Source organism: Bos javanicus, chromosome 13 (assembly GCF_032452875.1).
Source record: "Bos javanicus breed banteng chromosome 13, ARS-OSU_banteng_1.0, whole genome shotgun sequence".
Taxonomy (NCBI): domain Eukaryota; kingdom Metazoa; phylum Chordata; class Mammalia; order Artiodactyla; family Bovidae; genus Bos; species Bos javanicus.
The window spans coordinates 72,650,185-72,678,017 of record NC_083880.1 but is presented as its reverse complement, the minus strand read 5'-3'; the positions used below and the strand labels follow the sequence as shown (position 1 = coordinate 72,678,017).

The following is a 27,833-nucleotide window of genomic DNA, read 5'->3' as shown; positions in this document are numbered from 1 at the left end:
CTGACAGCCCCACCTCCTCTGCATCTCTGCATCCCTCCAAGGGACGTCAAAGAAGGTTCAGCAATGGATGGATTCTGAGTAATCGTTTGCATGTTGACTCTTGTCCACACCCTAGCTCTCTCCATAATATTGCAAGATGGAATGGGAGTGGAAAAGGGCACTTGGCTCTCTAATTCACTCATAATGGGATCCTGACCAAACCAGGCATGTACCCATCCAAGGCTTCAGTTTCTGCATATGTAGAACAAGCAGGTGGGAGCTCACAGAGGCTTTGAGTCTACAGTTCTCGCCAGAAGTCTGTCTGTGCCTCTTCTCTTTCAGTTTCTCCTTATGATCTGTTCTCTCCTTCCTGAGCAATAGGCTGGCCAACCAGGACTACATTTCCCAGCCTCCTTTGCAGCTGGGTGAGACCCAGCAATTATATTCTTAGGCTTGAACCAAGATCCGAAGTCACCTGGCCCTCTTGAATAACGGGCCTTAAAATACTAGACAGATGCTCTAATATCCTCTCTATCCTTTCATATCAGATAAAACCTGGTCTCCCCAGCTCAAGCCTTGGGATCCCCCAAAGCCATCAGTCATTTCTTCCTTCTTTATAGAAGTGAAATGGTCAAAACTGGCGACAGAGTAGGGACAGTCAGGTTCACAGAGTCTGAATGTTTTATCTTTACCCCTCTAGCCCTGAGGGGTACCCCTCTGACCTCTGGGAATGAGAGCTAGATGGACAGCTCAGGTTTACAAATGAAAAGCGGCGGCTCCTCCTGGATGCTTTATTGGGGGCTTTCAGTGGTTTTCAAGCATGAGCGGCAGTGACACTCAGAACCTTTCCCAACATGCAAAAGGCACAGGGAAGTGAGATGCCCCAGGGGCTGGCAGCGTGGATGCAGAGACACCCCCGCACCCCGACCCTGCGAGACATGGTGGGGCACGGAGGAAGCCCAGAGAGTGATGGGGAAGGCAGGCATTGACAGAGATGGCTTTGGCAGAGGCAGGAGAAGGGACCCCAGGACCATCCATCTCCAAACCCAACACTCTGGCCAGGGCTGAACTTCCGAGAGATGGTCAACATGGCTTTTACTGAAAGTCCACCTCACATGGCGGGAAAACTCAACTCCAGGTGGGAAGAGGAGGATGGGATGGACGCTGCCTTCAGGAACTTCCGGTAAAGCGCCAGACCCAGCAGCACTCTGCTCAAATCAAGAGGGGAATGGGAGGGTGTGCTTGTGGCATCGGTCCCAGACACAGCCTCTGGTTGGATGTCACTGCCTTGGCTTCAGCCAGTGCTGACTCAGTTCAGGTCCAGGAGAAGAATGAAGCCCCTGAGCCGATCTTCAGGGGTCTCCCATGCGGGTCTCCGGGTCTCCAGCCCCACCCGGAAGTACCGCTTAGAAGAGTCGAGTCTTGATGTTGGCTTTGTCCTGTGGAAGAGTTTCCCTGGGCAAGAGGGAAGGGGAGGCGAGGGTCAGGCCCTCTGAGTCCCCAGCACCTCCCAGAATTTCGGCCCTATGAATGAAATGGCCTGGGACTCACCTCAGATCCCAACTAGTCCCCACAGTTCCATCTTGAGACCTTGAATCAAAACAAACAAAAAAAGGCATTCGTGTTTTTGTTTTTCCTTTCTCTCTCTCCCACTCATTCTTTTTCTCCTTTAGTAGAGCCGTGGCCTCAACTCACGGCACTGGCAATATCTACTTCTAAACTATGGAATGTTTTCACACTGACTCTAGAATTACTCCGAACAAGGGGTGGGAGGGGGCTCTCCAAGTTTTCGTGAGACGAGACGGTGTGTTACCGAGAGCTCGTGGGGAATCACACAGCACAGAGACACCGACAGTCAGACACCAAGCCCGGAGCCTGGCTTTAGATGTATTTTTTCTTGAGGTACCAGTAGGCAAAGTAGCCCATCCCTCCCAGGGAGCCCATGAGAAAGGACGCCCCAAAGAAAGATGGCGGCTTCCGCTTGACCAGCCGGAACGCGTTGGGGATGACCGCCGACAGCAGAGTAGTGTGGATGTCGCCCAGAACCTTCCGGAAGGCAAAGCGTTTCTGGACCCTCTCGAAGAAGGACTGCAGGTTGGGCCGGCTGCCGTCTTCCCAGTATTTCTTGGACAGTCCCAGGAATTTGAGGCGGTGCAGGGTGGCTCCCAGGAGGACATCCGCAAGGGTGAAGGCACAGCCGCAGAGCCACAGCTCGCATTTCTGCCCTGGAGTGGAAGAAAGACAAGATGGCGGTGGGGCGGGCTCAGCTTCTGTCCTCCCATAACTCCCTTCTCTCTCATCACTTAACGCCTCTGGCTTCTGTCTGCTGGCCACAGTGTTTCCCCAAGGTCACCCACTCTTGTACTTCTTTCGTGATCTTGGCCATATGCATATACTTCCTATATTACTCTTTTCTTTTAAATCAGCTGACTTGTTAAATGCAAATATATGTATTTAGGGGCTTTCCAGGTGGCACAGGGGTAAAAGAATCCACCTGCCGATGGAGGAGATGTAAGAGGCCCAGGTTTGATCCCTAGGTCAGGAAGATTATTTAAACTCTGGACTCACATATCACACTGCTTATTTTCCAGCTCTACTTGTCTGTTCACTGGGTGTTTCAAACTGGACAAGTCCAAAACTGAATTCCTAATCATCACCCCAAATCCACCACATCAGTAACAGCACCTCCATCCATTCAGTTATTCAGGCCCAAAGCCTCATGACATATTGAATTCTTTTTGTTTCACACCCACATATACTTTGGCAGCAGTTCCCATCCACTTTACTTTCAAAAAACATCCAACGTTGGATGTTACCTCCACTGTTACCACCCTGGTCCTAACAATCGTTATCTTTTGCCTTTGACTCCCTAGAGTCTATTCTCAGCACAGTCGTCAGAGGAATCCCGTTAAACTTAAGTCAGATCATGTCCTTCTCTCTGATCAAAGCCCTGTAATGACTCCCTGTCATGGTCAGAGTAAAAGTTGAGGCTCTGGGCTTCCCTGGTGGCTCAGTGGTAAAGACTTCACCTGACAATGCAGGGGACATGCGTTTGATCCCTAGTCTGGGATGATTCCACATGCCGCGGGCAACTAAGCCTGTGTGCCACAACTACTGAAGCCTGAGCACCCACTTACCTAAGCTTCGCGACGAGAAGCCGCCACGAGAAGCCTGCGCACCAAAATTAGAGAGCAGCTCCTACTTACTGCAGCTAGATAAAGCCTATTCACAGCAATGAAGACCCAGTGCAGTCAAGGATTAATTAATTAATAATTTAAGACATTTAAAACGTGTATCTGGTGGTATGTTCCGTGGGTCACAAAGAGTCAGACACAACTGAGCATGTGTGCTGGTCATGAAGATGTGATAAGACACAATGTCTTCCCTCAAGAGGTTCATGGTTTCATGGGAGGAGGAGCTAAAATGTAATGAAGGTTCTGATCAAAAGTTTGTTCTTGACTATGGAACCTTCCAGATGCTCATGAGACTTCCGAGGAGAGATGATATGTCTGCAGTTAGAGGCACAGGTGTGTGGCATAATCAAGGGCATGAGTGGAGACAGAGCTGAGAACGGGACCAAGGGCGGAGCTTTGGGGGCATCATGATTGAAATCTTGGGCAACAAGAAGCAACCAGAGAAGCAGCATGAAAGGAGCAGCCTATGGGGTGGGAGATGACCCAGGAAAGGGCAGTGCCCTAGAAGCCAAGATAAGAAAGTGTGCCAGGGAGAGAGGGCTCAGCTGAGGTCAGATGCTGCCGGAAGGTCACCGAAGGGGAGGCTGAGACCTGGAGATTGCATTTGGCGGCTGCTGACCTTGACAAGAACAGCTGGAGTAGATGCTGACAATGAAAGATGAAAGCCTGGCTGGAGGGAGTCCAAGAGAGAAAGGGAGGAAGGGAAATGGAGACATTGAGCAAAAGTCACCCTTCAAAGAGTTCTGCTGTAATGGGAAGGATACACCGATACTATGAGATGGGTCAAGAGTGTTTTCGTAAATTGGAAGAAAAAAAAAAAAAACGCTGATGGGAATGATTGAGCCAAGAGGGGAAGAGACACTACAGGAGAAGTGGAGAGAATTACTGCTGTGGTTGTCCTTGAGTGGATGAGCGTGGGTGGCATCAGTACACAGGGAAGGGACTGGGCTTAGCTGGTTCAAGAACAGTTCATCCTTGGTAACAAGAGGGAGTACAGCACTGTCTTTCAAGACATCTAAGCTTCTAATTCTAAGTTTCAAATGTAAGACATCCACCTGAGAGAGAACAAACGATGCCAATTAAACTAATGAGAACCTTCCAATTTCAGGGATGTTGACATGTAATTTAACAAAGATGCATCTTAGAATCGATAAAATACAGTGTATATACAGGCACTAGGACTGGTGGGAGGGTAGCTATGGGGGTGAGTTGAGAGTGAGGATGTGGGAGAAGCAGCTGGAGGGTTCAGGAGAAAGGAGAGGTAGTAAATCGCCATCTGAAGAGGAGGCACTGGGAGGCCTGGGGCAGCAGGAAGGACATCTAAGATTAGTGGTCATGAGTTCAAAATGAGACCTGCCAGGGACTTCCCTGGTGGTCCAGTGGCTAAGACTCTGCATTCCCAATGCAGGGGGCCCAGGTTGAATTCCTGATCAAGGAAGTAGATCCCACATGCTGCAACTAAGAGTTCGAATGCTGCAAATGAAGATACCACATGTGGCACCAAAGATTACATGTGCTGTAACCAAGACTTGGCACAGCCAAATAAATAATCATAAAAAAGAAAGAAATAAAGATCAGCCACCATCCTTGTACATTCCTCCAGCCATGTTTAGGCTCCTGGGTATAGGCTGAATAGGTGGAGAGTGGTCTGAGGTTTTGAAAGCAGTTCGATTCCTGGGTTGGGAAGGTCTGCTGGAGAAGGGAAAAAGCTACTCACTCCAGTATTCTGGCCTGGAGAATTCCATGGACTGTATAGTCCATGGGGTCAACCTAGACATCACATTAAAAAGCAGAGACATTACTTGGCCAACAAAAGTCCGTCTAGTCAAAGTTATGGTTTTCCCAGTAGTCATGTATGGATGTGAGAGTTGGACTATAATATAGAAACCTGAGTGCCAAAGAATTGATGCTTTTGAACTGCGGTGTTGGAGAATACTCTTGAGAGTCCCTTGGACTGCAAGGAGATCCAACCAGTCCATCCTAAAGGAAATAAGTCCTGAATATTCATTGGAAGGACTGATACTGAAGCTGAACTCCAATACTTTGGCCACCTGATGCGAAGAACTGACTCTTTAGAAAAGACCCTGATGCTGAGAAAGATTAAAGGCAGGAGGAGAAGGGGCGAGAGAGGATGAGATGTTTGGATGGCATCACTGGCTTGATGGACATGAGTTTGAGCAAGCTCCGTGAGTTGGTGATGGACAGGGAGGCCTGGTGAGCTGCAGTCCATGGGGTCGCAAAGAATCGGACACAACTGAGTGATTGAACTGAAATGAACTGAACTGAGGTTTTGCAAAGTGTGATGAAGTAGGAGAGGGATAAGGGAGCTGAAGGTGCAGACAAGGGGCTGTTAATAATGATGGATCAGGGAGTTAGTGCTGTGTAAGAAGAGGGGTAAGATCATGATCAGGGTGACGGACAGTGAGAGGAGGCAGGACCAGGGGATGGAAGTGCCGGAGTACGCACTGAATAAGTGTAGATAGATTTGAGAACAGGACCAGGGACTAAGCCATGGGACACGCCAAGGTTTAGATATTGGGCAATGAGAGGAACTAGTGATGGCGCACAAGAAGGCACGATCTGTGAGGCACGAGACGAACCAGGAGAGTGTGGTTTCATTTCCTTAATCCACACATCAATCCAATCAAATAGGTGCCATTATTATCCCTGTTTCACAGGTGAGGGAATTTGAGGCCCAGAGAGGTTAAGTAACTTAGTAGAAGCCACACAGCTAGTAAGTGGCAGAGTGTGGATTTGAACCCAGGCCTTCTGGTTCCAGAGGCTGTGCTTATAACCACTGCATTAAGCTGCTTCTTTCTATGTGCAAATACACACATCTGTATGTATTTCTACAGACACACAATCCCCTTTCAATGGGTGCATTTTGATTTGGGTCTGTGTGTGGACCTATGTGTCTGCAACCTGCATGGTGTGTATGTTTAGCCATGTGAATGCCTGCTCAGATCCGTGCAGCTGATTGTGTATAGGCATGTAGACAGCTGCACACGTGGGTGCCTGTGTCCATGAAGTGGGCTGGATTACCACATGCATGAGTGAAGTGTACACTCACGTACATCTGGTGTTTGCCTGCAGACAGATGTTTGCAAACATGTACATGTGCGTCACTATTTAAGAATGTCCATTCCTGGGACTTCCCTGGTGTTCCAGTGGCTAAGTCTCTGCACTCCCAATGCAGAGGGTCCCAGGTTTGATCCTTGGTCAGGGAACTAGATCCCGGGTGCCACAGCTAAGTGTTCACATGCAGCAACTAAAGATCTTGCATGTGGTAATGAAGATTGGAGATCCCACATGGTGCAACTAAGACCCAGTGCAGCCAAATAAGTAATAAAATAGAATGTCTTTCCATAAAGAAGAGAGAAAATAAACTAGTGGTTGGACTTTCCTGGTCGTCCAGTGGTTAAGAATCTGCTTGCCAGTGCAGGGGACACGGGTTCAATCCCTAGTCCCAGCATATCCCACATGCTGTGGAGCAATTAAGCCCGTGCACCACAACTACTGAACCCACAGGCCCTGGAGCCCTCGAGCTGCAGCGAGAAGCCACCGCAGTGAGAAGCCTGTGCACAGCAACTAGTGAAAGCCCACTTGCAGCAGTGAAGACCCAGAGCAGCCAAAAACAGCTAACTAATTAATTGAAAAAAACCCTAGTGGTTACCAAAGGGGAGAAGGAAGCGGGAGGGGCAAATTAGGGGTATGGGATTAAGAGATGCAAATTACTATGTATCGCATAGATAAGCAAAAAAGATACACTGTATAGCACAGGCAATTATGGCCATTACCCTGTAAAGACTTTTGATGGAGTATAATCTGTAAAAATACTGAGTTACTATGCTGTATACCTGAAACTGACTTCCCTGGTGGCTCAGAAGGTAAATTGCCTGAAACTAATATAACGTTGCCTGCAACTAATATAATGTTGCGGATCAACTATACTTCAATTTAAAAAGAAAAAGAAAAAATATGTCCAAGATTACTTGATACTTACCTCTTTTGTGGAGCCCACTTTTCTTCCCCTTGAATATGGGCTGTATTTAATGACTGGCTTTGAATGAACAGAATGTGGTAGAAGTGACAGAATGACTTTCAAGGGTAGATCATAAAAGATAATGTGGCTTCTGCTGCTTCTATCTCTCTGGGGTTACTCACTCAGGGGAAAACCAGCTGCCATGTTGTGAAGAAACTCAAGTAGCCCTAATAAGATGCCCACGTAGGAACTGAGGTCTCCTGCCATCAGCCACTGAGGAACTGAGACCTCTAGTCAAGACCCACGTGAATGAGCAATCTCCAATCCTTCAGCTCAAAGTGCTGCAGCCCCAGCCAACAGCTGGACTGCAGCCTGCATCATCCAACCCCAAATTAGAACCACTCAGCCAAGCTGCTCCAAAATTCCTGATCCACAGAAAAATGTGTGCTATGACAAAAGCTTTTTGTTTAAGCTGCTGAGTTTGGGAACAGTTTGGTATAAGCAATAAATAACTTATGAGCAGGTCTTGATGCGTCTTTCTCTCTCCACTATCCTCTACATGACATTATCCAATTCTATAACTTGAATCACAACATATATGGGAATTCCCTAATGGTTTAGTGGTTAGAACTCCATGCTTTCGCTGCCAAGGGCATGGGTTCAATCACTGGTCAGGGAACTAAGATCCTACAAGCCACATGGCCAAAATAAGTAGATAAATAACAAAACCAAAAAACCCACGGATATGCTGAAGACTCGAAAATTTCCATCCCCAAATTCTGGCCTCTCCTTTGAAAGTCAGACTGGAATATCTGATAGCTTACGTGACATGCCCTCTTGGGTGCTGCAAAAGCATCTCAAACTCACTGTGTCCCAAACTGGACTCTTGAGTCCCCCTTGCCCATATCAGGAAACGGTATCATCAGTAACTCAGACCAAGACCTCAGAAGTCCTCTTAGATTCCTTTCTCCCCTCTTACTCCCCACCCTTCCCCTGACATCCTCAACCTTTCAGCAAGTTCCTGCCCATTTTAATCTCCAAAATACCTCTGGAGTCTTTCATGCCTTCTATCTCCACGGCCACCACCTCAGTCCTAGCCACCACCATCTCATCTGCGCTTCTGTCTCCCGTGAAACCCACTGAAAGTGAAATCAGAACACTTCATCCCAAGGAGACTGCAGAAACAGCCACAAATTCCTCCTATTCTTGCAGGCATGCCCCTACGCAAAGGCTTTACTGATCCTGCCACCAAGAGGAAGAATCCAACCCTCCACCCGTTAAATCCTAGCTCTGCTGTGTCACTTGCTTTAGCCAACGGGGCTTTAGTCAATGTGATACAAGAAGATGCTTAACATGTGTTTGCACACTCTTGCTGCTCTCAAAATCCCTGTGACCATCATTTGACTTAGTCTTGCTTAGCCTTCCAGATGATGGGCAACATGTAGTCCAGCTAAGTCCACTGGCCCCTGAACACTCTTCCGTAATAGCCCTTCTTCAGCACCCTCTGAGATAGAAATGAGGAAATTCCTTCTTGAGGTATCAGGTTGGTCAAAAAAGTTCATTCAGGTTTTTCCATAACATCATGTGGACAAACCCGAATGAACTTTTTGGCCAACTCCACATATATTCTTTTTACTCATTTAGCCATACAGCACTTCTTTTGTAGAAAGGATTTATGACAGTTGGTTTCAGCACACATGACCTTGTCCCTGTTTAGGACCTTAGGTACTTGTGTGTGCCTTGCACTTGGAGCCTCAGCTGTGAAGTGCTGGATGAACACTGGACCCACCAAAAGGGAAGCTGTTCTTGTCCTAACTATGCCATTTAAGAGCTGTGTGACCTTGAGCAAGTCACTTTACCTCTCTGAGCCTCAGTTTTCTCATCTGAAGAATGCACATGTCTTTAGCTGTCACATGCAATAAACTAGTTTGTTCTAAACACTGTGCTGAGTGCTTTTCACTTTTTAAAGAGTTCAACAGGATGGAGTTAAGGTTTTAAATTGTACTATTACCATCCTGCTTTGGGCTTCCCTGGTGGCTCAGAGGTAAAGAATCCACCTGCAGTGCAGGAGCCACAGACGATGTGGTTTGATCCCTGGGAAGATTGCCTGGAGGAGGACATGGCAACCTGCTCCAGTATTCTTGCCCGGAGAATCCCATGGACAGAGGAGCCTGGCAGGCCACAGTCCATGGGGCTGCAAAGAGTCAGATAAGACTGAAGTGACTGTGCATGTTCACACACATCCTGTTTCACAGATGAGGAAACTGAAGCTCCAACAGGGAAAGAAACTTGTCCAAGTCACACAGTATAGGCAGCAAAGCTGGAACCCTAATTTGAATCTGTCTGACTCTACACCTATCTTTTAGAATACTGTGCTCCACAACCTCTCCAAATACACAGACATCTATGTGTGTGTGTGTGAAGCTGTAAGTGTAGCAATGCAAGATGCATGGCTTCCACAAATTTGCATTGTTGAGGAGACCAGACTAACAGGTCACCTAAAATAGAGCAAAATGGGAAAGTCCAGAATGAAATTTGAAGAAGGTGATGGCAAAGATGGTGGATAAATGAAGACAAGGAGCAGAGTGGTATGGAGACGGTACTCCAGCCTGGAAGAGTGGCAGGTGCAAAGATTTGGAGGTGGAAATGAGGCTGGCATACTTAGAGTCCCAAGAAGAGACGCACTTGAGAATAGAAAGAGTCAAGATCAGAGAGTCGAGGTGAGCCTAGATGTATGGCTACAGCATGAAGGAGCCATAACACATAATACATCCTTCAGTGGGGGAAAGGTGAGGTGGTATAAGGGATAATGGTCACCACCATCACTACCATCATCATTATCATTAACCTTTATTAAATACCTACTGTGTGCGAAACGCTGATCTAAGCATTCTACATGTATAATTTCATGCAGTGTCTCAGCATCTCTCTGAAGTAGGTCTTATTATTATCCCCACTTTATAGACAGGGAACTGAGGTTCAGGGAGGTGAAATACCTGGCCCAGGGCCATTCAACTAGCAAGTGGCCAACCTAGGACTTAAACCTAGGTTTTCTGACTCCATGGCCCATGATCCTAACCACCTGGACAGTCCTCTGAGATCTTTGGGGAAAAGATGCTGAGACAGACAGGGTGGGCTGGATGTGCTCCAGCACTCACGTACCCCAGAACTGGCACCCACCCTCGTTCTCAAGCTTCCTCTTCTCCAGCTCAGCCTCGATCTGGTCCAGAACCATGGCCAGCTCCCCCAGGATCTTCTTCAGGTAGCTCACGTCATCGTGTTCCAAGATCTTGGCCTGTGGGCAGGACAGGCAAGAGCTAGAGGAGCTGAGTTGGCTTCAATAGGGCAAAGATGAGCAGGGATGGAAGAATCTTGGTCCAAACCCCCTTCTGCCAAACCCAGTCTCCAAATAATCCCTCAAGGGTATTGGATACCCCAACATTACAAAGCATCCTCATCTGCTGCTCACAGCAGTCTAGTGAGCTTAGCTGTCCTGACCAGATCCCTTTCATGGGTGTAAAAGCTGGTTGATAGTGGCTCAAAGCTGCCCCTTCTCCAGAGAACTGCTTTTGGCCAAAAAGGAGTTTCCTGGAAATATTTGAGAAATACTTGGGCCAATGGCTAATACAAGGGTATAAAAGTTTATCCCTTTGTTCAAGGTGACTTTGTGGTACCCTTTAAGGTCCAGAGCAGGTGAACTTGGATCCTTCTTCATTCCTACCCCATCCTTACCGGGTTCTCCTTAAAGCACTCCCTCAATACTACATTTACCCAAGAACCTCAATACAAAGCTCTGCTCTTACAGACACAACTGAAGACACGAGGAAAGGGAGGCTGCAGGGGCACAGTGACTTGCTCAAGGTCAAAGAGCCAGTAAGTGACAGAGGAGACAGGATTGGAAAAGCAAGCCAGTGGTTTTCCTATTTCAGGTCATCAAATGATTTCTACTTAGAACCAGCTTCTCCCAGTTCTTCTCTTCCATGGAAAAGACGGTGGGAGAGGGGAATGAGCAGACCTAGGGGCACTCACCATGAGCTTCTTCTGTTTAGAAAGGTAGGGCTCAGAGAGCTGGGGCTCCTCTTCATGGTCCAATTTCATGAGGTCTGTGGTGGCGTTGGCTAAATGTCCTGGGGAAAAAATAGGAAAGGTCCCATTCATCTGATACCTGGTGCTTTTCCTTTCCCTTCCCCTACACCTTGGACTAGGTCCCACTCAAACACTAGTCTGGAAAGTAACAATATCAACAGGCATAACCAGCAGACACTATGTCACTTCAGGCTAGGACATAGGGATGGATGAGGTGCCATCCTGCCTTAGGCTCAGGCTAGTAGGAGAAACAGACCCTTAAGAGATATCTATGACATAGCATGGCCAACCTCTAATGAAGAAGGAATGGATACTGTGGGACCCAGAGGGCACAAGGTATCAAGAAAGCTCAAGGAGGAGGAGACTCTGGGGGATGAGTAGGAGTCTGGCCGGAAATGAATATCACCCTAAATCTGGACAAGCTCCTATTTCAGTTTACATTTCCCCCACCCCTTTCTGTAGTGAAGAAACAAGTTCAGAGAGGCTAAATAATGTAACACAACTAGTAAACAACAAGCAGAGATTTTGAAGCTCGATCTGTCTGATTCTCAGTCTGGTGCTCACTCACTGTAACCCACAAGGAAAAACTTGTTCAGTTAAAAAAATGAAAAATCATGAGAGCTGGGTGTCCACTTTTGGTGAGGGACATTCCCTGAAGATATAGGGACATACTGACCATGTTTTCTGGGAAAACTGGCTTTTTAAAGATGCCAAAAAGGCCAGTGATGGAACATGGGGAAGTGATGGAACTCAAGGCAGCACTGTGAGAATTATTCTTAATGAGAGAGAGGAACTGTCCTGTAATCTACCTTAAAAAGTCTACCTGTGAGCCATGGGTTTTACAAGAGGAGGTGGAAAGATCAAGTGGGATAAGATCCTGTGGAACAGATTCCATGTGCGGGGCAGAATTTCTCCAGAATTCTTAGCCAGTAAGTCTGGGACACACAGTGGGTCAGGTGTGCGTAAACCTGACCTCCCTTCTCCCCTAAGCCCCAACTCCATTTGGATATCTCTTGGGCTCCTCAAACTCACCCTCACCCAACCAACCCCATCATTTTCTCTGCTTCACCTGCTGCTTGTTTGCATACTTCCCAAACTGCAGCACGCTTGCCCCACACTAAGCCAAGCCAGATGCCTGGGCGTGCGTGTGTGCTAAGTCACTTCCTTGCAACCCAATGGACCGGAGCCTGCCGGGCTCCTCTGTCCATGGGGTTCTCAGGCAAGAATACTGGAGAGGGTGGCCATGCCCTTCTCCAGTGGATCTTCCTGACCCAGGGATCGAACCCATGTCTCTTGGTACTCGCTGAATGTCCAGATCATTCCAAACCTCTAGGGCTTTGCTCTGACTGCTTCTTCTTCCTGGAAGGGCCTTGTCCTGTATTCCTGAAACTCCCCTTCCAGATCCAGCTCAAGATCACCTCTTCTATGAAGCCCTTCCTGATACTCTAGGTCTCTTTGTCCTCCAGCATATGCTGTACAGATTTCCAGAGAGTGCAAACACATTAATCAGCTGCCATTACACAAATCTATCCACATTGTGGTCTATGTGAAAAGTGCCCCCCTGACTTGTGCAGTGCACAACATGTACTGCTGCACATGGACATTTTGATGCCAGTGTACTTATCTCTGGATGTGCATGTCCCCCACCAGAACCCAAGTATCTGGAGAACAGTGAATATATCTGATTCATCTCTGTTCCCTCAAAACCAGTACAGGCATGGCACAGAAGTTTATGAATGAATGAATGGAATAGAATGAGAAAATAAATGAGTGACTGCAATTGTTCAGCTTCTGCTTCTGAGGTTTCACTGTCCACCATCCCATCTCCTGGCCTGATATCAGCAAGCACACTTCCCAGATCTTTCAGCTATGGGGCTATATTAAGTCTCATCGATGTTTTATGAGTTTGAAGTTCAAGAACAGTATCTTTTCCTCTTGCCAGTCACCCAAGGCTCCCCATGTGGCTTTCTTTAGACCCCACGAGGGCAGACCAGGCCAAGGAAAGACATTTGACTAATTGGGATGGGGGAGGGGTCACTGCAGGATGACTTCTGCATCCTGTGAGGTCCTTCCTCTCTCCCTCAGCTGGGCTGGAGCCTTGAGATCCTCTCTGCACCCCAGTGCCTTCTGTTGCTGTTGCTGTTAAGTCGCTTCAGTCGTGGCCGACTCTGTGCGATCCCATAGACGGCAGCCCACCAGGCTCCCCTGTCCCCAGGATTCTCCAGGCAAGAACATTGGAGTGGGTTGCCATTTCCTTCTCCAATGCATGAAAATGAAAAGTGAAAGTGAAGCCGCTCAGTTGTGTCTGACTCCTAGCGACCCCATGGACTGCAGCCCACCAGGCTCTGCTGTCCCTGGGATCCTCCAGGCAAGAGTACTGGAGTGGGGTGCCATTGCCTTCCCCACCAGTGCCTTCTAGGTACCTTCAAATAACTCAGGACAGGATGGGGGAGCACCCTATCTTTCAGAAGCACTTAGGACCTCCTTCCACCTAGTCCAGACCAGCATCACTGCTCACCTAGATGACAGCCAGGACCCTTTAACTGTCCCACCCACTCTTCTTCCTGTTGAATGATTTTTATAAAATGCAAATCTGATCCTGTCATTTTCCACCACTGTTTCTCTGCTGCTCATCAGATAAAATTCCAATTCTGCCAGCCCTACTCCCTAGATTCACACCAGGACCACACCTACCCCCACTGGGCTACACACATCAACCCCATTAAGTGTCCTTCGGTTTCACACCACTCCCTCTCCTATCCGTGAACCTAAAAGGATTCTCTCTTTTATTTCCCTTTCTAGTTCCTGGTCATCCTTGAATATTGCTGCCTTCCAGAAGCCCTCCATGACCCCAGAGGCTGGGATGGGCATCTTCTTTAGCCCCAGCCTCTGTGTTCCCCTTATCATAACACTGATTGGTACTAGATTAGAAAAATTTAAATCAATGAGTCCTGAACAGACTATATATGCATACTTGCTTGAGAATTCAAACAATATTAAAGAATGTACAGAGAAAAGTAAATCTCTCTTCTCTCAATCTGCAGTCCCTTAGTCCTGCTCCCTTAATCTTCTCATGCATCCTTCCAGAAATACGCTTTGTGTTTGCAAGCGCTCGTGTATCCATTGGACCCCCTTTGACATATATAAATGATAACACATTAGATGCTTCACTTTCTTCTTCTTTATTAATACGTCTTAAAGAGCATTCCATAAGCCTATTATTTTTTTTAACAGCTGCGCGATGGTCCATTGTTTGTAAGAAATAGAATTTATCTACCTATTCCCCAAATCATGGACAACAAGGTTATTTCCCCGATGACTCAGCAGGTAAATAATCTGCCTGCCAATGCAGGAGACACAGGAGACTCCGGTTTGATCCCTGGGTTGGGAAGATCCCCTGGAGAAGGAAATGGCAACCTAGTCCAGTATTCTTGCCTGGAAAACCCCACGAAAAGAGGAGCTGGGGCGGGGGCTACAGTCCATAGGGTCACAAAAAGTCAGACATGACTGAGCACGCATACACATTCATGCATTCATTTCCCCAGCTCATGGACAATTAGGTTATCTCCAGCTTCTTGCTATTAGCTCCTATGCTGCAATGCATATCTTTGTACATACTTCTTTGGCTCACACATCCAATTGTCATCGCAGGACAATCTCCAAAGGTGTGGGCCTTTTAATATTCGATACAGAGTGCCAGACTGCTCTCCTGAGACGCTGTTCAAATTTACTTAGTCCTGCATTGTAATTACCTGGTCATTTGTCTTTCTGCTTCCAGGAAACCATGACCCTGGGAGGGTAGATGCTGTAACAGTCCCCTTCTGTCCCCAGCTCCCTATCCAAGGCCTGGGTCATAGAAGACCTCAAAAATGTTGATTCACTGGGGACAGGGCAATATAGACAAATCCTGAGTCTTGTTTAGGGGCACTCTAAAAGGATGAAATCAAGTTCCACAATCTGCCTCACCTTCAGACATGAGCCTCGTTCCCTTGAGAGAGAGGAAGTGACCATTTACCAAGCATCTATTATCTACTTAGACTCGTCACGCTTCCTCTGTGTATAGGACTCCATGGTGTCTGCATAGAGCCTGGACCAAAGTCTGTAAACAGTTGTTGATGGATGATCTGATTTCATCCAACCCTTATATACTGAGTACTGGGGGGGGGGGGGAAATGAAAGGATAACATAGGCTGTGGGCACATTCAAGCTGGCAGTTATGACAGTACACGTGTGATGGACTAATCAGAAATCAGAGACTCCACTGGGGGCCTCACAATGTCTGGGCAGTCATCCTTGGTGATGCCAGCCCGAATGTCACTCAGTGCCCTGGGCTGCCAACCCCAGGTGTCTGGGGCTGGGATGCCTTTGGAGAAGTGTCCAAGCTCCCATGGACAGACACGCCTCTGGGGTGACAGATAGCCCGATAGCCTCTATATGGGATAGCAGAACAAGAGGAGGGGGGCAGGAGATGGGGACAAGAAAGCGGAACTGTCAGAGATGGAGAGAGACATTCAGTTCAAAACAGTGAGTGAGATGGAAAGCCAGAGAGAGAGACACAGACAGACCCAGAGTGAGAGATAGAGAAATGAACAAATAGACACAGGAATGGAGAGAGATATCCACGGGGAAGAGGAGAGAAGGAGTAAAAAGAGGAGAAAGGAAAGGAAGAAAGTGAGTAAGAGACACAGAAATAGGAGGAAGAGGAGGAGGAGTGAGGATTGGGTTTAGAGGGAGGAGGGGGGCTAAGCCAAGGTTACAGGAGGGTCCTGCGGCCCCACCCCCGCGCCTGGCACTCACTGCGGATCTCGGCCGTGGCGTACTTGGGGATCATGGAGTCGGTAGTGAGTTCGGGGTGCAGAATGCAGCCGTGCGTGTAGGCGTCCATGGGCAGCGCGTCCAGCAGCTCGCGGTATTGCAGCACCCGCGCGTGCTGGGGGCTGCCCGCCTCCGGCATCAGCGCCACCACGTGCTCTGCGGGACACAGCGCGGGGCTGGGGAGGGGATGGAGGGCCCAGTCTTGGGCCTCCCGCCCCCCTGATTCAGAGAGGCCAGCCTCTGGCACCACACCCCCCAACCTCAGCATCCTGGAACCACAAATTATCCAGCGGTCTGGGGCCCACTCCCTTTCCTTGACTTCCCAGGTGATGCCAGTGGTAAAGAACTTGCCTGAGAATGCAGGAGATATGAGAGATGCTGGTTCAATCCCTGGGTCGGGAAGATTCTCCTGGAGGAGGGCATGGCAACCTACCCCAGTATTCTTGCCTGGAGAATCCCACGGACAGAGGAGTCTGGCGGGCTACAGTCCATGGGGTCACACAGAGTCGGACACGACTGAGCGACTAACACTTTCCTGGGCCCACCCCCTTTCCTTGACTCTTGGGATAAGGTCCTTACCAGGCTAACAGGGGACGCCAGTGGTCCTGCCCGCCTACCTCTCCTCCAGGGAGCCCTGCCAGACTGTCCTTCAAGGGGCAGCTTCTCACCTGCCAAGGCCTGTTTTCAGGTGGGAGTCTAGGCCTAGTGTTGCCAGACTTGGCGAGAAGTTGGAATCCTGGATGTTTGAAACTGAAACATCCTTGGTTTCTAAATGTTGGCAACTAATTCATTTTTTTTTTTTTTTTTAAACACTGCGCATCTGGGCCCGTCTCCGCCATGGGGACTGAACTACTGAACTTGAGCAGGGCCAGAGGGAACGAAGGAACAGGGAGGGGTGGAGAAGAACTTGGGGGCTCTGAGGAGCTGGGCCCTGCTCACCTCTGGAAAGTTCTCGGGTATCCGAGCTGGTCTCCGGCTTCCCGGAGAGTCTGTTGCTTCTGACTGTGCTTATAGGGTTTCAGGGTCCCGACCGAACCCTGGCCTCTCTGGGTGATCTGGGTCCTGTCTGTGGGGACTTAGAAGGGGCTCTGGGCCCCGCTCGGGCCTGGGGGGCTCGGGAGGGTCTGTGGCCCAGTCTGTGACTCCTGAGTTCCTGGGAGGAGGCTACAGCCCTAGAGCTCCAAGTGGGGGTCCTTGGGGATCTGAGGATCTTGGAGGGGGTATCTGAGCCCAGCCTGTAGCCCATGGTTCCTTGTTGGGGAGACCAGGCCTGGGGGTTGGGGCGTGGGTTCCCAGGTTCGCCAAGCTTCCGGGCGCTGTCTGGGCCTGCGCGGCCACCGTACCTCCAGTGAACGTGCGCTCCACGTAGTCGATGATCTGGTCGTAGTCGCTGATGATGTTGTCGCGGTGGATGATGACGGGCACCTCCTCGCCCAGGTTGAGCCGCATGAACCAGGGCTCCTTGTGCTCGCTCTGTGGCAGGCTCACGTCCCGCTCCTCACACGCCAGGCCCTTCTCAGCGATCACCAGCCGCACCTGCAGGCGCCAGGGTCAGAGCGGGGAAGGCGGGAAGACACACCGGGACCCTCTGCCCGGGTGGGGCGGGGCGTGCAGGAAGAGGGGTCAGAGGTCACACACCGGAGGGGACCTGTTGCTGGAACCCATTCCTGGGCCCCTGGGGTGCTGGACGGGGTGGCGTACCTCGTGGGGGCCTGGTGCTTGGTGCCTGGTGCCTGGTGGAGGGAGGAAGACAGCTCTGCCCTGGAGGGAGGGGCAGTGCTGACTGGTGGTTAGGGAGCTGGGAGTCACAGTTGGACATAGTTGGGATAGGATTTCTGGCTCTGCTGTGTGAATTTGGGCAGATTCCTTACACTTTCTAGGCTTCAGATTTTGTTGTTGCTGCAGAATTGAAGTATTAATAATAGCACCGACACCGTGTCTGGTACATAGAAAGCACTTAATTCATGATTATCACGATCAGGATTGGACTCAGCCTGGCTTCCAAACGTGAATCTGACCAGGAAATTTGCAGAATTTCTTATCATCATCATAATCAACAGCAACATTTCTCAAATGATTTGAGAAATCTAAAGTGAGGTGAAAAGAATTTGCTGACATCAGCCTAGCCCTTTATTGTCCCCAAACACCTTCCTATCTGGTCGTTGGATGCTCACAACAGCCTTTCATAGGGTGGCAGAGCAGGGACCATCTCCCTGTTTTTCTTGATGAGAAAATGAAAGCTCAGAGAGGGCAACTAACTTACTCAAAGCCACACAGCCACTTTGGCAGTTGACCTAAAACTAGAAGGTTCCTGACTCCCAGACTAGTGTTCTCTGCCCCGGGGGCTCCTTCCAGGGAGTCTTGGACCTGCCCTCTCCAGAGTCTTTCCCTAAGGTCCAGAGGGTCCCTGACAAACACTGGAGCTGGTAGATTCTAATGGAGAGTTTTGAGGCTAGCTTGCTCCTGATCCAGCCCAACAGTTCTTAGCTGGGGGATGGTTAATGACCACCTAGTCCAACTGTCCTCTCTCTGTGGACTGAGACTCAGAGAGAAAGCTGGGCTTGTCCAAGATCTCCCAGCAAAAGGATGGCAAGTTCCATGCCTACAAGCTCTCCCTATTTCTGCCTCCAGCCCAGGAGAAAGAGAAGGCATCCCAAGAGAAGCACAGGTCTCTTCTGGTAAAGCATCGATGACCCCCCTCCATACCTAGGTGGTAACTCCTGAGCCTGGGCGTCCCCAGTCTTCCTCCCAGATACCAAGAGGTAAGCTCCCAGAAGAGGCAACATGGTGTTATAGTCAAAATGTTAAGCTGCATGCCAGACTGTGCCAGTTCAAGTCCCAGCTCTAGCACTTAATTGCTGGAGAAGGAAATGGCAACACACTCCAGTATTCTTGCCTGGAAAGTTCTATGGACGGAGGAGCCTGGTAGGCTAGAGCCCATGGGGTTGCAAAGAGTCAGACATGACTGACTGACTTCACTTTCTTTCTTGGCTTTACAAGTAGCTCTCCATTTGTGTGCCTCAGTTTCCTCATCTGTTCAATGGAAGTCTCACGAGTAAATTCCTCAGAGGGTTGTTGTGAGGATTAGATAGATTAGTCCCTGTGGAACAGTGCCTGGCATACTGTAGGGGTAATGTGTGTCTTGGCTTCTTGAATTAGACTAGGTTTTGGAGGCAGACAGACCTGAACTTGAAGGCTGACTCTGCTGCTTATTTGCTATGTGACTTTGGGCAAGTCACGTGACCTCTCTGATCCCTAGCTTCTGTGAAATGAGGAATGTATTTTACTCCTTCAAGGCTGGCAAAAGGTTGAGGTGGAATGACATGGATAAAGTCCCAGTGTGAGAGGTTAATTCATGGGTTCCAACATCACTGTTATCACACACACACACACACACACACACACACACACACACACAGCCCTACCCTGCATTCCTGGTTGATGTCTTAGAGTACTTGATGCCCCACCCTCACAGCTAACATGAACAACCCCGTCTGTGTGCTGGACTGTGGGGAAGAAGGGGTAATCAGCCCTTGAAGCCCCCAGCCCTCACCCAGATTCATTTGCTGCAGGAGCCAAAAGCAGGCCCTGTGGGCGGGATGGGGAGGCAGGGACTCAGGTCCTCAGCCTGGCTCTGCCGCGGGGCAATGCTGTGTGACCTTGGAACTACTGCTGCCCCTTTCTGAACCTCCTTTTAATTGTTAGTAAAATGAAAGGCTGAACTCCGTGTTCTCAGAGTGTCCCGTGGCCCTGCTTTGAGCTGATGCTACATTCAGATCCTGCGGGAGACAGGGCTGGCTCTGCCCTCCTCGGCAGAGGGTGGGAACTGCTGGTTCTAAGATGGGGGGAACTGTGGCAGAGGGAGTGCCAGGGTGGCATTTGTTAGGTCTAGTCGTGTGAGTGTGTGTGCATGTGTCTGAGTGGCAGCTGTGTAAGTGAGCAAATGTCTGCGCATGTGTGTGCACGAGTGTGGGTGGGTATGGATACAAATCAGTGTGAGCATCCAGTCTTGTGTGAGCATTTGTACATGAGTGTGAATATGAGTGTGTGTGCCTGTGTGTGTATAAGTGTGAGTGGGCATGACGGAAAGCATTTATATGTGTATCTTTGAGCTCATGGGTGGTGCCTGTGCCCTGTAGGAGCTGCAGGGCAGTCAAGGCTGGAGTTCTGCTGGAACCCAACCAGCCATTCCCCTCTAGCCCATCCTGGCGAGCTCCGCTGGGCCATCCAGCCTCTGGGTCAGGCTGGGATCTCTGGATGTATGGAAACAGAAACTAAATCAGGCCTTTGCCCTTGGCAGGTCCAGACATTTGACGGTGCATCCTGGCAGGGCGTCTACTCCCAGGGCCCTGGCCTTGAACTTCAGTAAGGATGCCTGGTGGTGGGACTCCTGCCTGGGTAGGGGACTATCTTTAGAGGAACAAGAGTCCTGCTTGGAGCTGCTTCGGGGTCACACTGGCAAGCAGCCAAGGAGACTTTCTCCTTTAGCTGTGCTGCAGGCCACAGCCATGTGCCATTCTGCGGGGGAGGAGAGTGTGGGAGGAAGCCAGGCCCGGGGGAAGGGCATGCAGCCATCAAGGCCATCTGCCATCTCTACCTCTTGGAGGCTGGGTCAGACTCAGGTGGTCACCACTCAGTGTGACCGGGCATCAGCCATCTCTGGGCAAACTGTCTCCCCTGTGGGTGCCTGGAATTCACCCACTGGTGCTTCACTGTCGTGGTTAGGCACTGTCTCCCCTCACCCAGGCCCTGAACAAATGGTGACGGGCTGGGTTGGTGTCTCTGTCCAGCCACTTAGTTGCTGTGTGACTTTGTAAAAGATACTTGGAGTCTCTGAATCTTAGTTTATTTGTCTCAAATACTTTTTTGAAAAAAATTAATAAGCTTTATTTCTTAGAGCAGTTTTAGGCTTACAGAATCAAATGCCTTTTAATATAACATTTTGAAGCTTACAAATGAGCCCTTTTTCAGCACTTATTTACTGAATGCTTACTCTGCGCCAGGTCTCATTCTAAGTGCTTGAAACTCAGTAGTGAACAAAACAAAGGTAACTGCCCACAGGGAGCTGACACTCTAATGGGTGCAGACAGAAGACAAGCAGTTAAAATGAGATAGTGTGTCAAAAGATAGTGAGCTCATTGGGAAAAAAGAAAAAAAGCAGAGCAAGGTAAGGGAAATTGGGGGTCCAGGGCATTTTAAATAGGGTGATCCAGGGACTTCCCTGGTGGTCCAGTGGTTAACAATCCGCCTACCAGTGCAGGGGATGCAGGTTCGATCCCTGGATGGGGAACTGAGATCCCACATGCCGTGGGGCAACTAAGCCCACACGCCACAACTGGAGTGTCTGTGTTGAAGCTGCTGCGCCTGCCTGCAGTAGAGTCAGTGCTCCGCAACTAGAGAGGCCCATGCGCTGTAACGAAGACCCAGGGCGGCCAAAAAAAAAAAAAAAAACCCAACAGAGTGATCCATCAGGGCAGGCCTCTCTGAGAAGGTGACATTTGAGCAAAGGACAAAGTGACGGGGTAGTTCAAACAGTGATCTGAGGAAGCGAGTTCCAGGCAGAGGGGACAGCCTGTGCAAAGGCCCTCAGGTGGAGATGTCTGAAATTTTTGAGAAATGGTGAGATGGCCAGAGTGACTGCAGCAGGATGTATGGGAGACAGAGGAGAGGGGATCAGGAAGAGTTGTGCACAGGGATTTTTAATAGAGGTTCCTAGACCCCGGGGTCTATGAATAAAATTAGGGAGTCCTTGAACTAGGATGGGAAAATTACAGGTTTATTTTCAGTCATCTCAGGCTGACACTTAGCATTCTCTTCAATTATGAGTGTAGGCGACAAGGCATGGTAGTGTTAGCAGTGCCTGCAATATTGTCACCACTAGGAATCAGATACTGTCATCACTTCACAGCTGCTGCAGTTATAACTGTCACGACTTCAACATTACAGTAGTCATCAGTCCTGGCACTCGATCACGTGATACGATGGGTTAATATATATTATTATGTAATTCATTTGTTTTGGAAAATATGTCAATAGCTGTACTTCGGTAGGACTGGTTTTCCTTCTAATCCAATGCTCCTATGTATTGATGTTACTCAGTTAAAAACACTATTCTGAGAAAAGTTCATAGGCTTCCCCCTATTGATGAGGATTCCACAACCAGGCAAGGTCAGATCCTGCAGGAGGGCCTGAGGCCATTATGACAACTCTGGATTTTTCCCAGAGGGACTTGGGAGCCACTGCAGACTTCTGAGCGGAGGAGAGGTGGGCTGTGCAGTCCTCGCCTGTGGCACTCCTGGGAGTGGGGGTGGAGCTGGAACATGGCCAAGGGCAACATGGACAGGACTGGGGTGCCAGTGCCCAGGAGCTTGACAAGCAAGGCCAGAGTGGCAGGTCGAGGCCATTTACTTGCCTTCTGCCATGTGTGGGAGGGCCCTCTGGGAACTGCTGTGCATACAGGCAGGGCCCTTTAGGACTGATGGAAAAGAAGGCAACGCTAAGCTCCTGCTGTGTGCCTGACACTTAACATGTGTCCATGTCCTCTGAATCCCCCAGAAATCCTGCAGAGCCAGATGCAAATGTCCCCTTTCCAGAGGAGGATATAGAGGCACTGAGAGGTGAAGTGACTTGTCCAAGGTCACACAGCCAGTGAGCACTCAAGATGAAACCAGAAGCCAGGACCATCTGACTGCACAGCCCAAGAGCTTTCTGCCAGGCTGCACTGCCTCTAGAACCCACCATGGGCACCTAGGCAAGGAGAAGGCCCTGGCAGGAGAGGCAGGAGAATGCCTTTGTCAGAGGCTTGGTCACAAATGGGATTGCATTGGGTGGTCCCATCCTTGACTTAGGGGGCAACTTAGCCCTGAGCTGAGCTCATCCTGAATAAGAAATATTCAGGAGGCTTCCTCGGGAAATGGTGATGGGAGGTGCCAGCCCCAAACCCCTGTCCAGTCCTGGACATTGGGGCTTGTCTTCTGAGGTTCTGGGGGAGGAGGAGATCCTGGCATCTGCAAGTGGGTCTGACTCATTCCCAAATCCCCAGCAACTTTGTCGAGCCTGGCGTGCAGTAGGTGTTCAGCACGCATGTATAGAATTTATGGACGAGTCCCCGCGTGACCTTGGTTAACTCCATCTCCTCCTTTACCTCACACTTTAGTGATATCATTATCAACAGAGCCCTGATCTTGTGCCAGGCACTGCTATCAGCACTTTTGTGTATCATCTCATTTTACTATCACAAATAGCCCTCTGTAGAAGGTACTGCCATTAGCTCCATTTTACAGATGATAAAACTGAGGCTTTGGGGGAGGCAAAATGACCTGCCAAAAACTCCATGGTGAATTATTGGGGAAGATGGCTCTCCTGCTGGGGACTGTCTGGCCTCAGAGTTTGTACTTTAAACTGGGAACTACTCAAAGGAGAGTCGGTGGACCAGCTTCATCAGCATCACCTGGTCATCTGTTAGAATGCAGCATCTTTGGCCCCATTCCAGATCTACTGAATCAAAATCTTTGAGGTGGGACCCAGTGTTCTGTGTTTGAAACAGTAATGTATGCTCACGTGCGACTAGTGCCAGTGTAGAACACGACTTAGCGACTGAACAAGTGTAAAACTATGAGCTATAACACCTTTTCAACAACTCTCTCAGCAACCCTAAGAAGGGGTTGCAATTAGAGGAAATAGCTATAATTGTTACTATTATCCCATTTTCCAGATGATGAAAACTGAGCCCAAACCCCAAAATCAAATCAAAGACTGGTTCCAAGGCCATTTCTCTTTAAGGCATCTATTTCTCCATCTGGAAAATACATGACTGGAACAGAAGGATCTAAAGGGAGAAGCGGAAGGGTCAGGCAATGGGTGACCCGTAGGCTGCACCAGGACCCAGCGGCTGGGACCTGGCCATGGTGCTGAATTTGTGCCTCATAGATAGGACAGTCCAGGGTTGGAGATTGCGCCCCTAGAGGTGCCCTGGTCTTACAGGTGCGGGGTTCGGACCTCACCCCTAGAAAGCGGGAACCCCGATAACTTAACAACGGGCTGGATTCCCAACCACCTTCCAGCTCCCCTGAGTCTGAGAAAGGGCTGTGGGGTTGTCTGTGCCTTTAAGAGCAGAAAACACACATCTTATGGGCCGAGCTGAGGTTTGGGGAGACGGGTTAACTCGTTGCATCTCAGCTCAAAATTAGGGGGTATAAGGGGAGGGCTAGGGTCAGACCCTTCAAACCCCAGTTAGAAGAAGTCCCCCAGCCGGACAGAGAGGCAGGGGAGCTTTGACCCGAAGGCCTGTGGTATCGGGATAGAAGCGCAGAGGGCAGGCCTGCGATGGGACTGGGGCTGGAGGCTGGACCCCAGGAAGCGCTCCTCCCCCTCCCCGCAGCAGCCGCCCCCTCCAACAGGCCGCCTTCCCAGCAGTGCCCATTCCCTTCCCTTGCCTTTGTCTCTCTTCTCAGCCCTCCAACAGATCAGGTCTTTCAGGGAGGGAAAGAGGCAGAATGGCTGTGCCTAGGATGAGGGACGGTGCTCCTGGGGCCCAAGACAGGGCCAGTCACCTCCCCGGAGAGCAGCCCAGCGTCCCCCGTCCTCCGGGCCCCTCAACCCCAGATTCTACCCTCCAGTCTCTGAGCAGATCTTCGGATCCTTAAACCCTCCCGGGTCCCCTCCCCCAAGTCTCCTAGCCGCGAGGCGCATCGGGTTCCCCGGCTCCCTCCAGGCTACCTTCTGCGAGCTGAAGGACTGAGTCCAGTGGTACAGAACCAGGCTCTCCTTGGGCCAATGGGCGTGGCTGGCCGCTTCGGGTGCGTCGGGGGCCTCCGCCGGCTTCGCCGCATCGCTCTCCAGCGCCGAGATGGGCCACCAGCTGCAGTTGGTGGGGGTCAGGTTGTTGGGGGTCGCCATGACAGCCCGAAATCCGAGGGAGGAAAGCAGAAGGCTTCGGCGGCGGCGGCTCTCTCGCCCAGCATCACATGGCCTCGCCGAGCCTGCCACTCTCCTTCGCTCGCTCGCTCCCTCCCTTCCCGTGAATGTCATTACTCACTGGGCGCGAGGGGGAGGGGCGAGGGGGATCCCGGGAGCTCACTCCCTCCTCCTCCCCTTGGCCCGCCCCTGGCCCGTGTCGGAAAAGCCGTCAGTCCTCGGTCAAGCTCGGTGGAAGGGCGCGAGGCGCCGTAGGAAAGTGGACCATGTCCCCAAGTACTCCAGTCTGGCCAGTTACCTGCCGAAGATTCCACCATTGCAAACACATTCTGCCTCTCAATCTTCGAAAAGGCAAATGGGACCGCTGGGATTATAGGAATCCATTCCTTTTATCAATTAGAGTCTGGAAATAGCTGGTTTCTTTTTGAAGCTGTTATTTTCTAACTTTTCTCCAGAAGGACCTTTAGGGGTTAAAGGGAACACATTATGATCTATTGAACAAACACTTACATAGCACTTCCTGTGTTTCCAGACTCTTGTCCTAAAGGCTTTTCAACCATCCGTTCATTTAACCATCACAATAATCCTATTAGCTTCATTTTATAAACAGAGGAGGAAACTGAGGCACAGAGGGTCTAGGTGACCTTAGGCAAGGTCACCTAGCTAGTAAGTGGTGAAGCTGAGATCCAAACCCAGGCTTAGTAGCTCCAGAGTCTTTGATTTTAGCCATAAGGTCATTATGTCACATTAATATAAAGGACAGCAGAGCAAGCATTTATCAACCCAAGTAATCTACATGCTCATCTCATTTCATCTGCACAGTAATAATTTTTCACCTTACCTCACAGGTAAGGGAGGTGAGGCTCAGAGGCACCGAGTCATTGGTCCAAGGTCACATCTTCACCCCGGAAGACTGAAGCAAACTAGAGGAGCCCTGTATTGGCTTTGTTGTCACATGATTTACCCTAAACATTCATGGGTGTGTGCATACTAAGTCGCTTCAGTCGTGTCCAACTGTGTGACCCCATGGATGGTAGCCCCTGGCTCTTCTGTCCATGGAATTCTCCAGGCAAGAATACTGGAGTGGGTTACCATGCCCTCCTCCAGGGGATCTTCCTGACCCTGGACTTGAACCCAAATCTCTTACGTCTCCAGCATTGGCAGGTGGGTTCTTTACCACTAGTACCACCTGAGAGGCCCCCGATTCATGGAACTTTACATAAATTCCCTAATATATTCTTGCTTGCCTTGCTGTATTTTATTTATCATTGAGCAAATAGATTCAAATAGAAACGTTAGCTTCTCAGTTTGCCCTCTACTGCCCACCCCAGGTCATGCTACCATGGGCCCTTGAGCCCATCACCCCAGATCAATTAGCATATCTCTGGTGGAACCAGTGTCCTTTCTTCTACCAGATAACAGCAGTTCTGTGGTCCAAGAGTTTCCTTTTTGTGTTGGTTGCCAGGAACCTTGAAACCATGTTCTAGTTGCCACATCAACCTCCCTGGTTCAGCAAAATCTCTCTCTTTTTAAAAAATGTAATCAATTAATTTATTTTTGGCTGTGTGAAGTCTTTGTTTCTGCTCTTGGGATTTCTCTAGTTGTGGCAAGTGGGGCTACCCTCTAGCTGTGATGCTAGGACTTTTCATTGTGGTGGCTTCTCTTGTTGCAGAAGGTGGACTCTAGAGCGTACAGGCTTCAGTCATTGTAGCACGCCGGCTTAGTTGCCCCAAGTAGGCATGTGAAATCTTCCCGGACCAGGGATCAAACACATGTCCTCTTCTTTGGCAGGTGGATCCTTAACCACTGGCTAACCAGAGACGTTTAGCAAATTCTCTTTTTATGAAAGTTTTATTTCTTCCTCAAAATGTCTTGTTCACAGTTTAATTTTGCAAAGGACATGATATGTCTTGGAAAATTCAAAAATCTATGAATACAGGAGAGTAAGACCTTAGAAATTTGATCAGTGTGGAAAATCTCGGCCCCTATCTGTATCTTTGACCTGAATGCATACAGAGAGCCTGACTCAGAGCAGCCGCATTGAAATATGTATTATTTATCTCAACAAACATTAATATTAATCGTGTACTCACTATGTGCAAAACACTTTTTGAGGCAAAGTAATAAGACAGACACTGGTTTGTTGTTTGCATTTTTCACTTAGCAGCACATCTTGGAAAGAGTTTCCTACCAGCACAGGTATAACCCATACTTTATAACAGTTCATGCCGTGTGGATGCAACATAAATTGATGAATATATGTGCTGTCTCCAGCCTTTTGTTATAAAACAATGCCGCAGTAAATATCCTTATTCATATAAACTTATGCACATGTTTGAAGATAATCTATATGATAAATTTAAAATTGGAATTGCTGGATCAAAAGTATGTCTTTGCCAAAGTTCCCTCTGAAGAGGCTGTACCAGTTTATGCATGCGTGTCTGCTTCAGTCTCTTTGCAACCTCATGAACTGTAGCCCACCAGGCTCCTCTGTCCATGGGATTCTCCAGGCAAGAATACTGGAGTGGGCTGCCATTCCCCTCTCCAGGGGATCTTCCCAACCCAGGAATGGAACCCTTGTCTACTGCATTGCAGGCAGATTCTTTATTGTTTGAGCCACTAGGGAAGCCCATACCAATTTACACTCCCCTACTAATGATCTATGAAACTGCCCATTTCTCTACACCCTTGACAACAAAGCATACTTTTAAACTTTTTTTTCATTTTCTATGGGTGAAAACGATATCTTGTGGTTTTTATTTGCTTTTCTTTTTTGACTTTTATTATAAAAAATTCCAGCATATGAAACGACAAAGAGAATAGCTCAATGAACACCCATGAATCAATCACCAAGACAGAAT

The 27,833-nt window shown here is 49.2% G+C and overlaps 1 protein-coding gene across 3 annotated transcripts; it reads right to left on the bottom strand.

Moving 5' to 3' along the window:
- Positions 1 to 756: 756 nt before the first annotated feature.
- Positions 757 to 25,209, bottom strand: GDAP1L1 (ganglioside induced differentiation associated protein 1 like 1). 3 transcript variants are annotated; one of them, XM_061437660.1, is made up of 8 exons: positions 24,775 to 25,096; positions 17,400 to 17,592; positions 16,039 to 16,212; positions 11,185 to 11,282; positions 10,318 to 10,450; positions 1,793 to 2,204; positions 1,531 to 1,569; positions 757 to 1,434 (listed from the first exon to the last, which is right to left on the bottom strand). In XM_061437660.1, exons 1-6 carry the CDS (start codon positions 25,084 to 25,086, stop codon positions 1,861 to 1,863), a joined length of 1,254 nt encoding a protein of 417 aa, XP_061293644.1. In that variant the 5' UTR covers positions 25,087 to 25,096; the 3' UTR covers positions 757 to 1,434; positions 1,531 to 1,569; positions 1,793 to 1,860. The 3 variants fall into 3 exon arrangements, with proteins under 3 accessions (XP_061293644.1, XP_061293645.1, XP_061293643.1); XM_061437661.1 differs by having other exon boundaries at positions 1,531 to 2,204; positions 10,336 to 10,450; positions 24,775 to 25,209; XM_061437659.1 differs by having other exon boundaries at positions 1,531 to 2,204; positions 24,775 to 25,095.
- Positions 25,210 to 27,833: the final 2,624 nt, after the last annotated feature.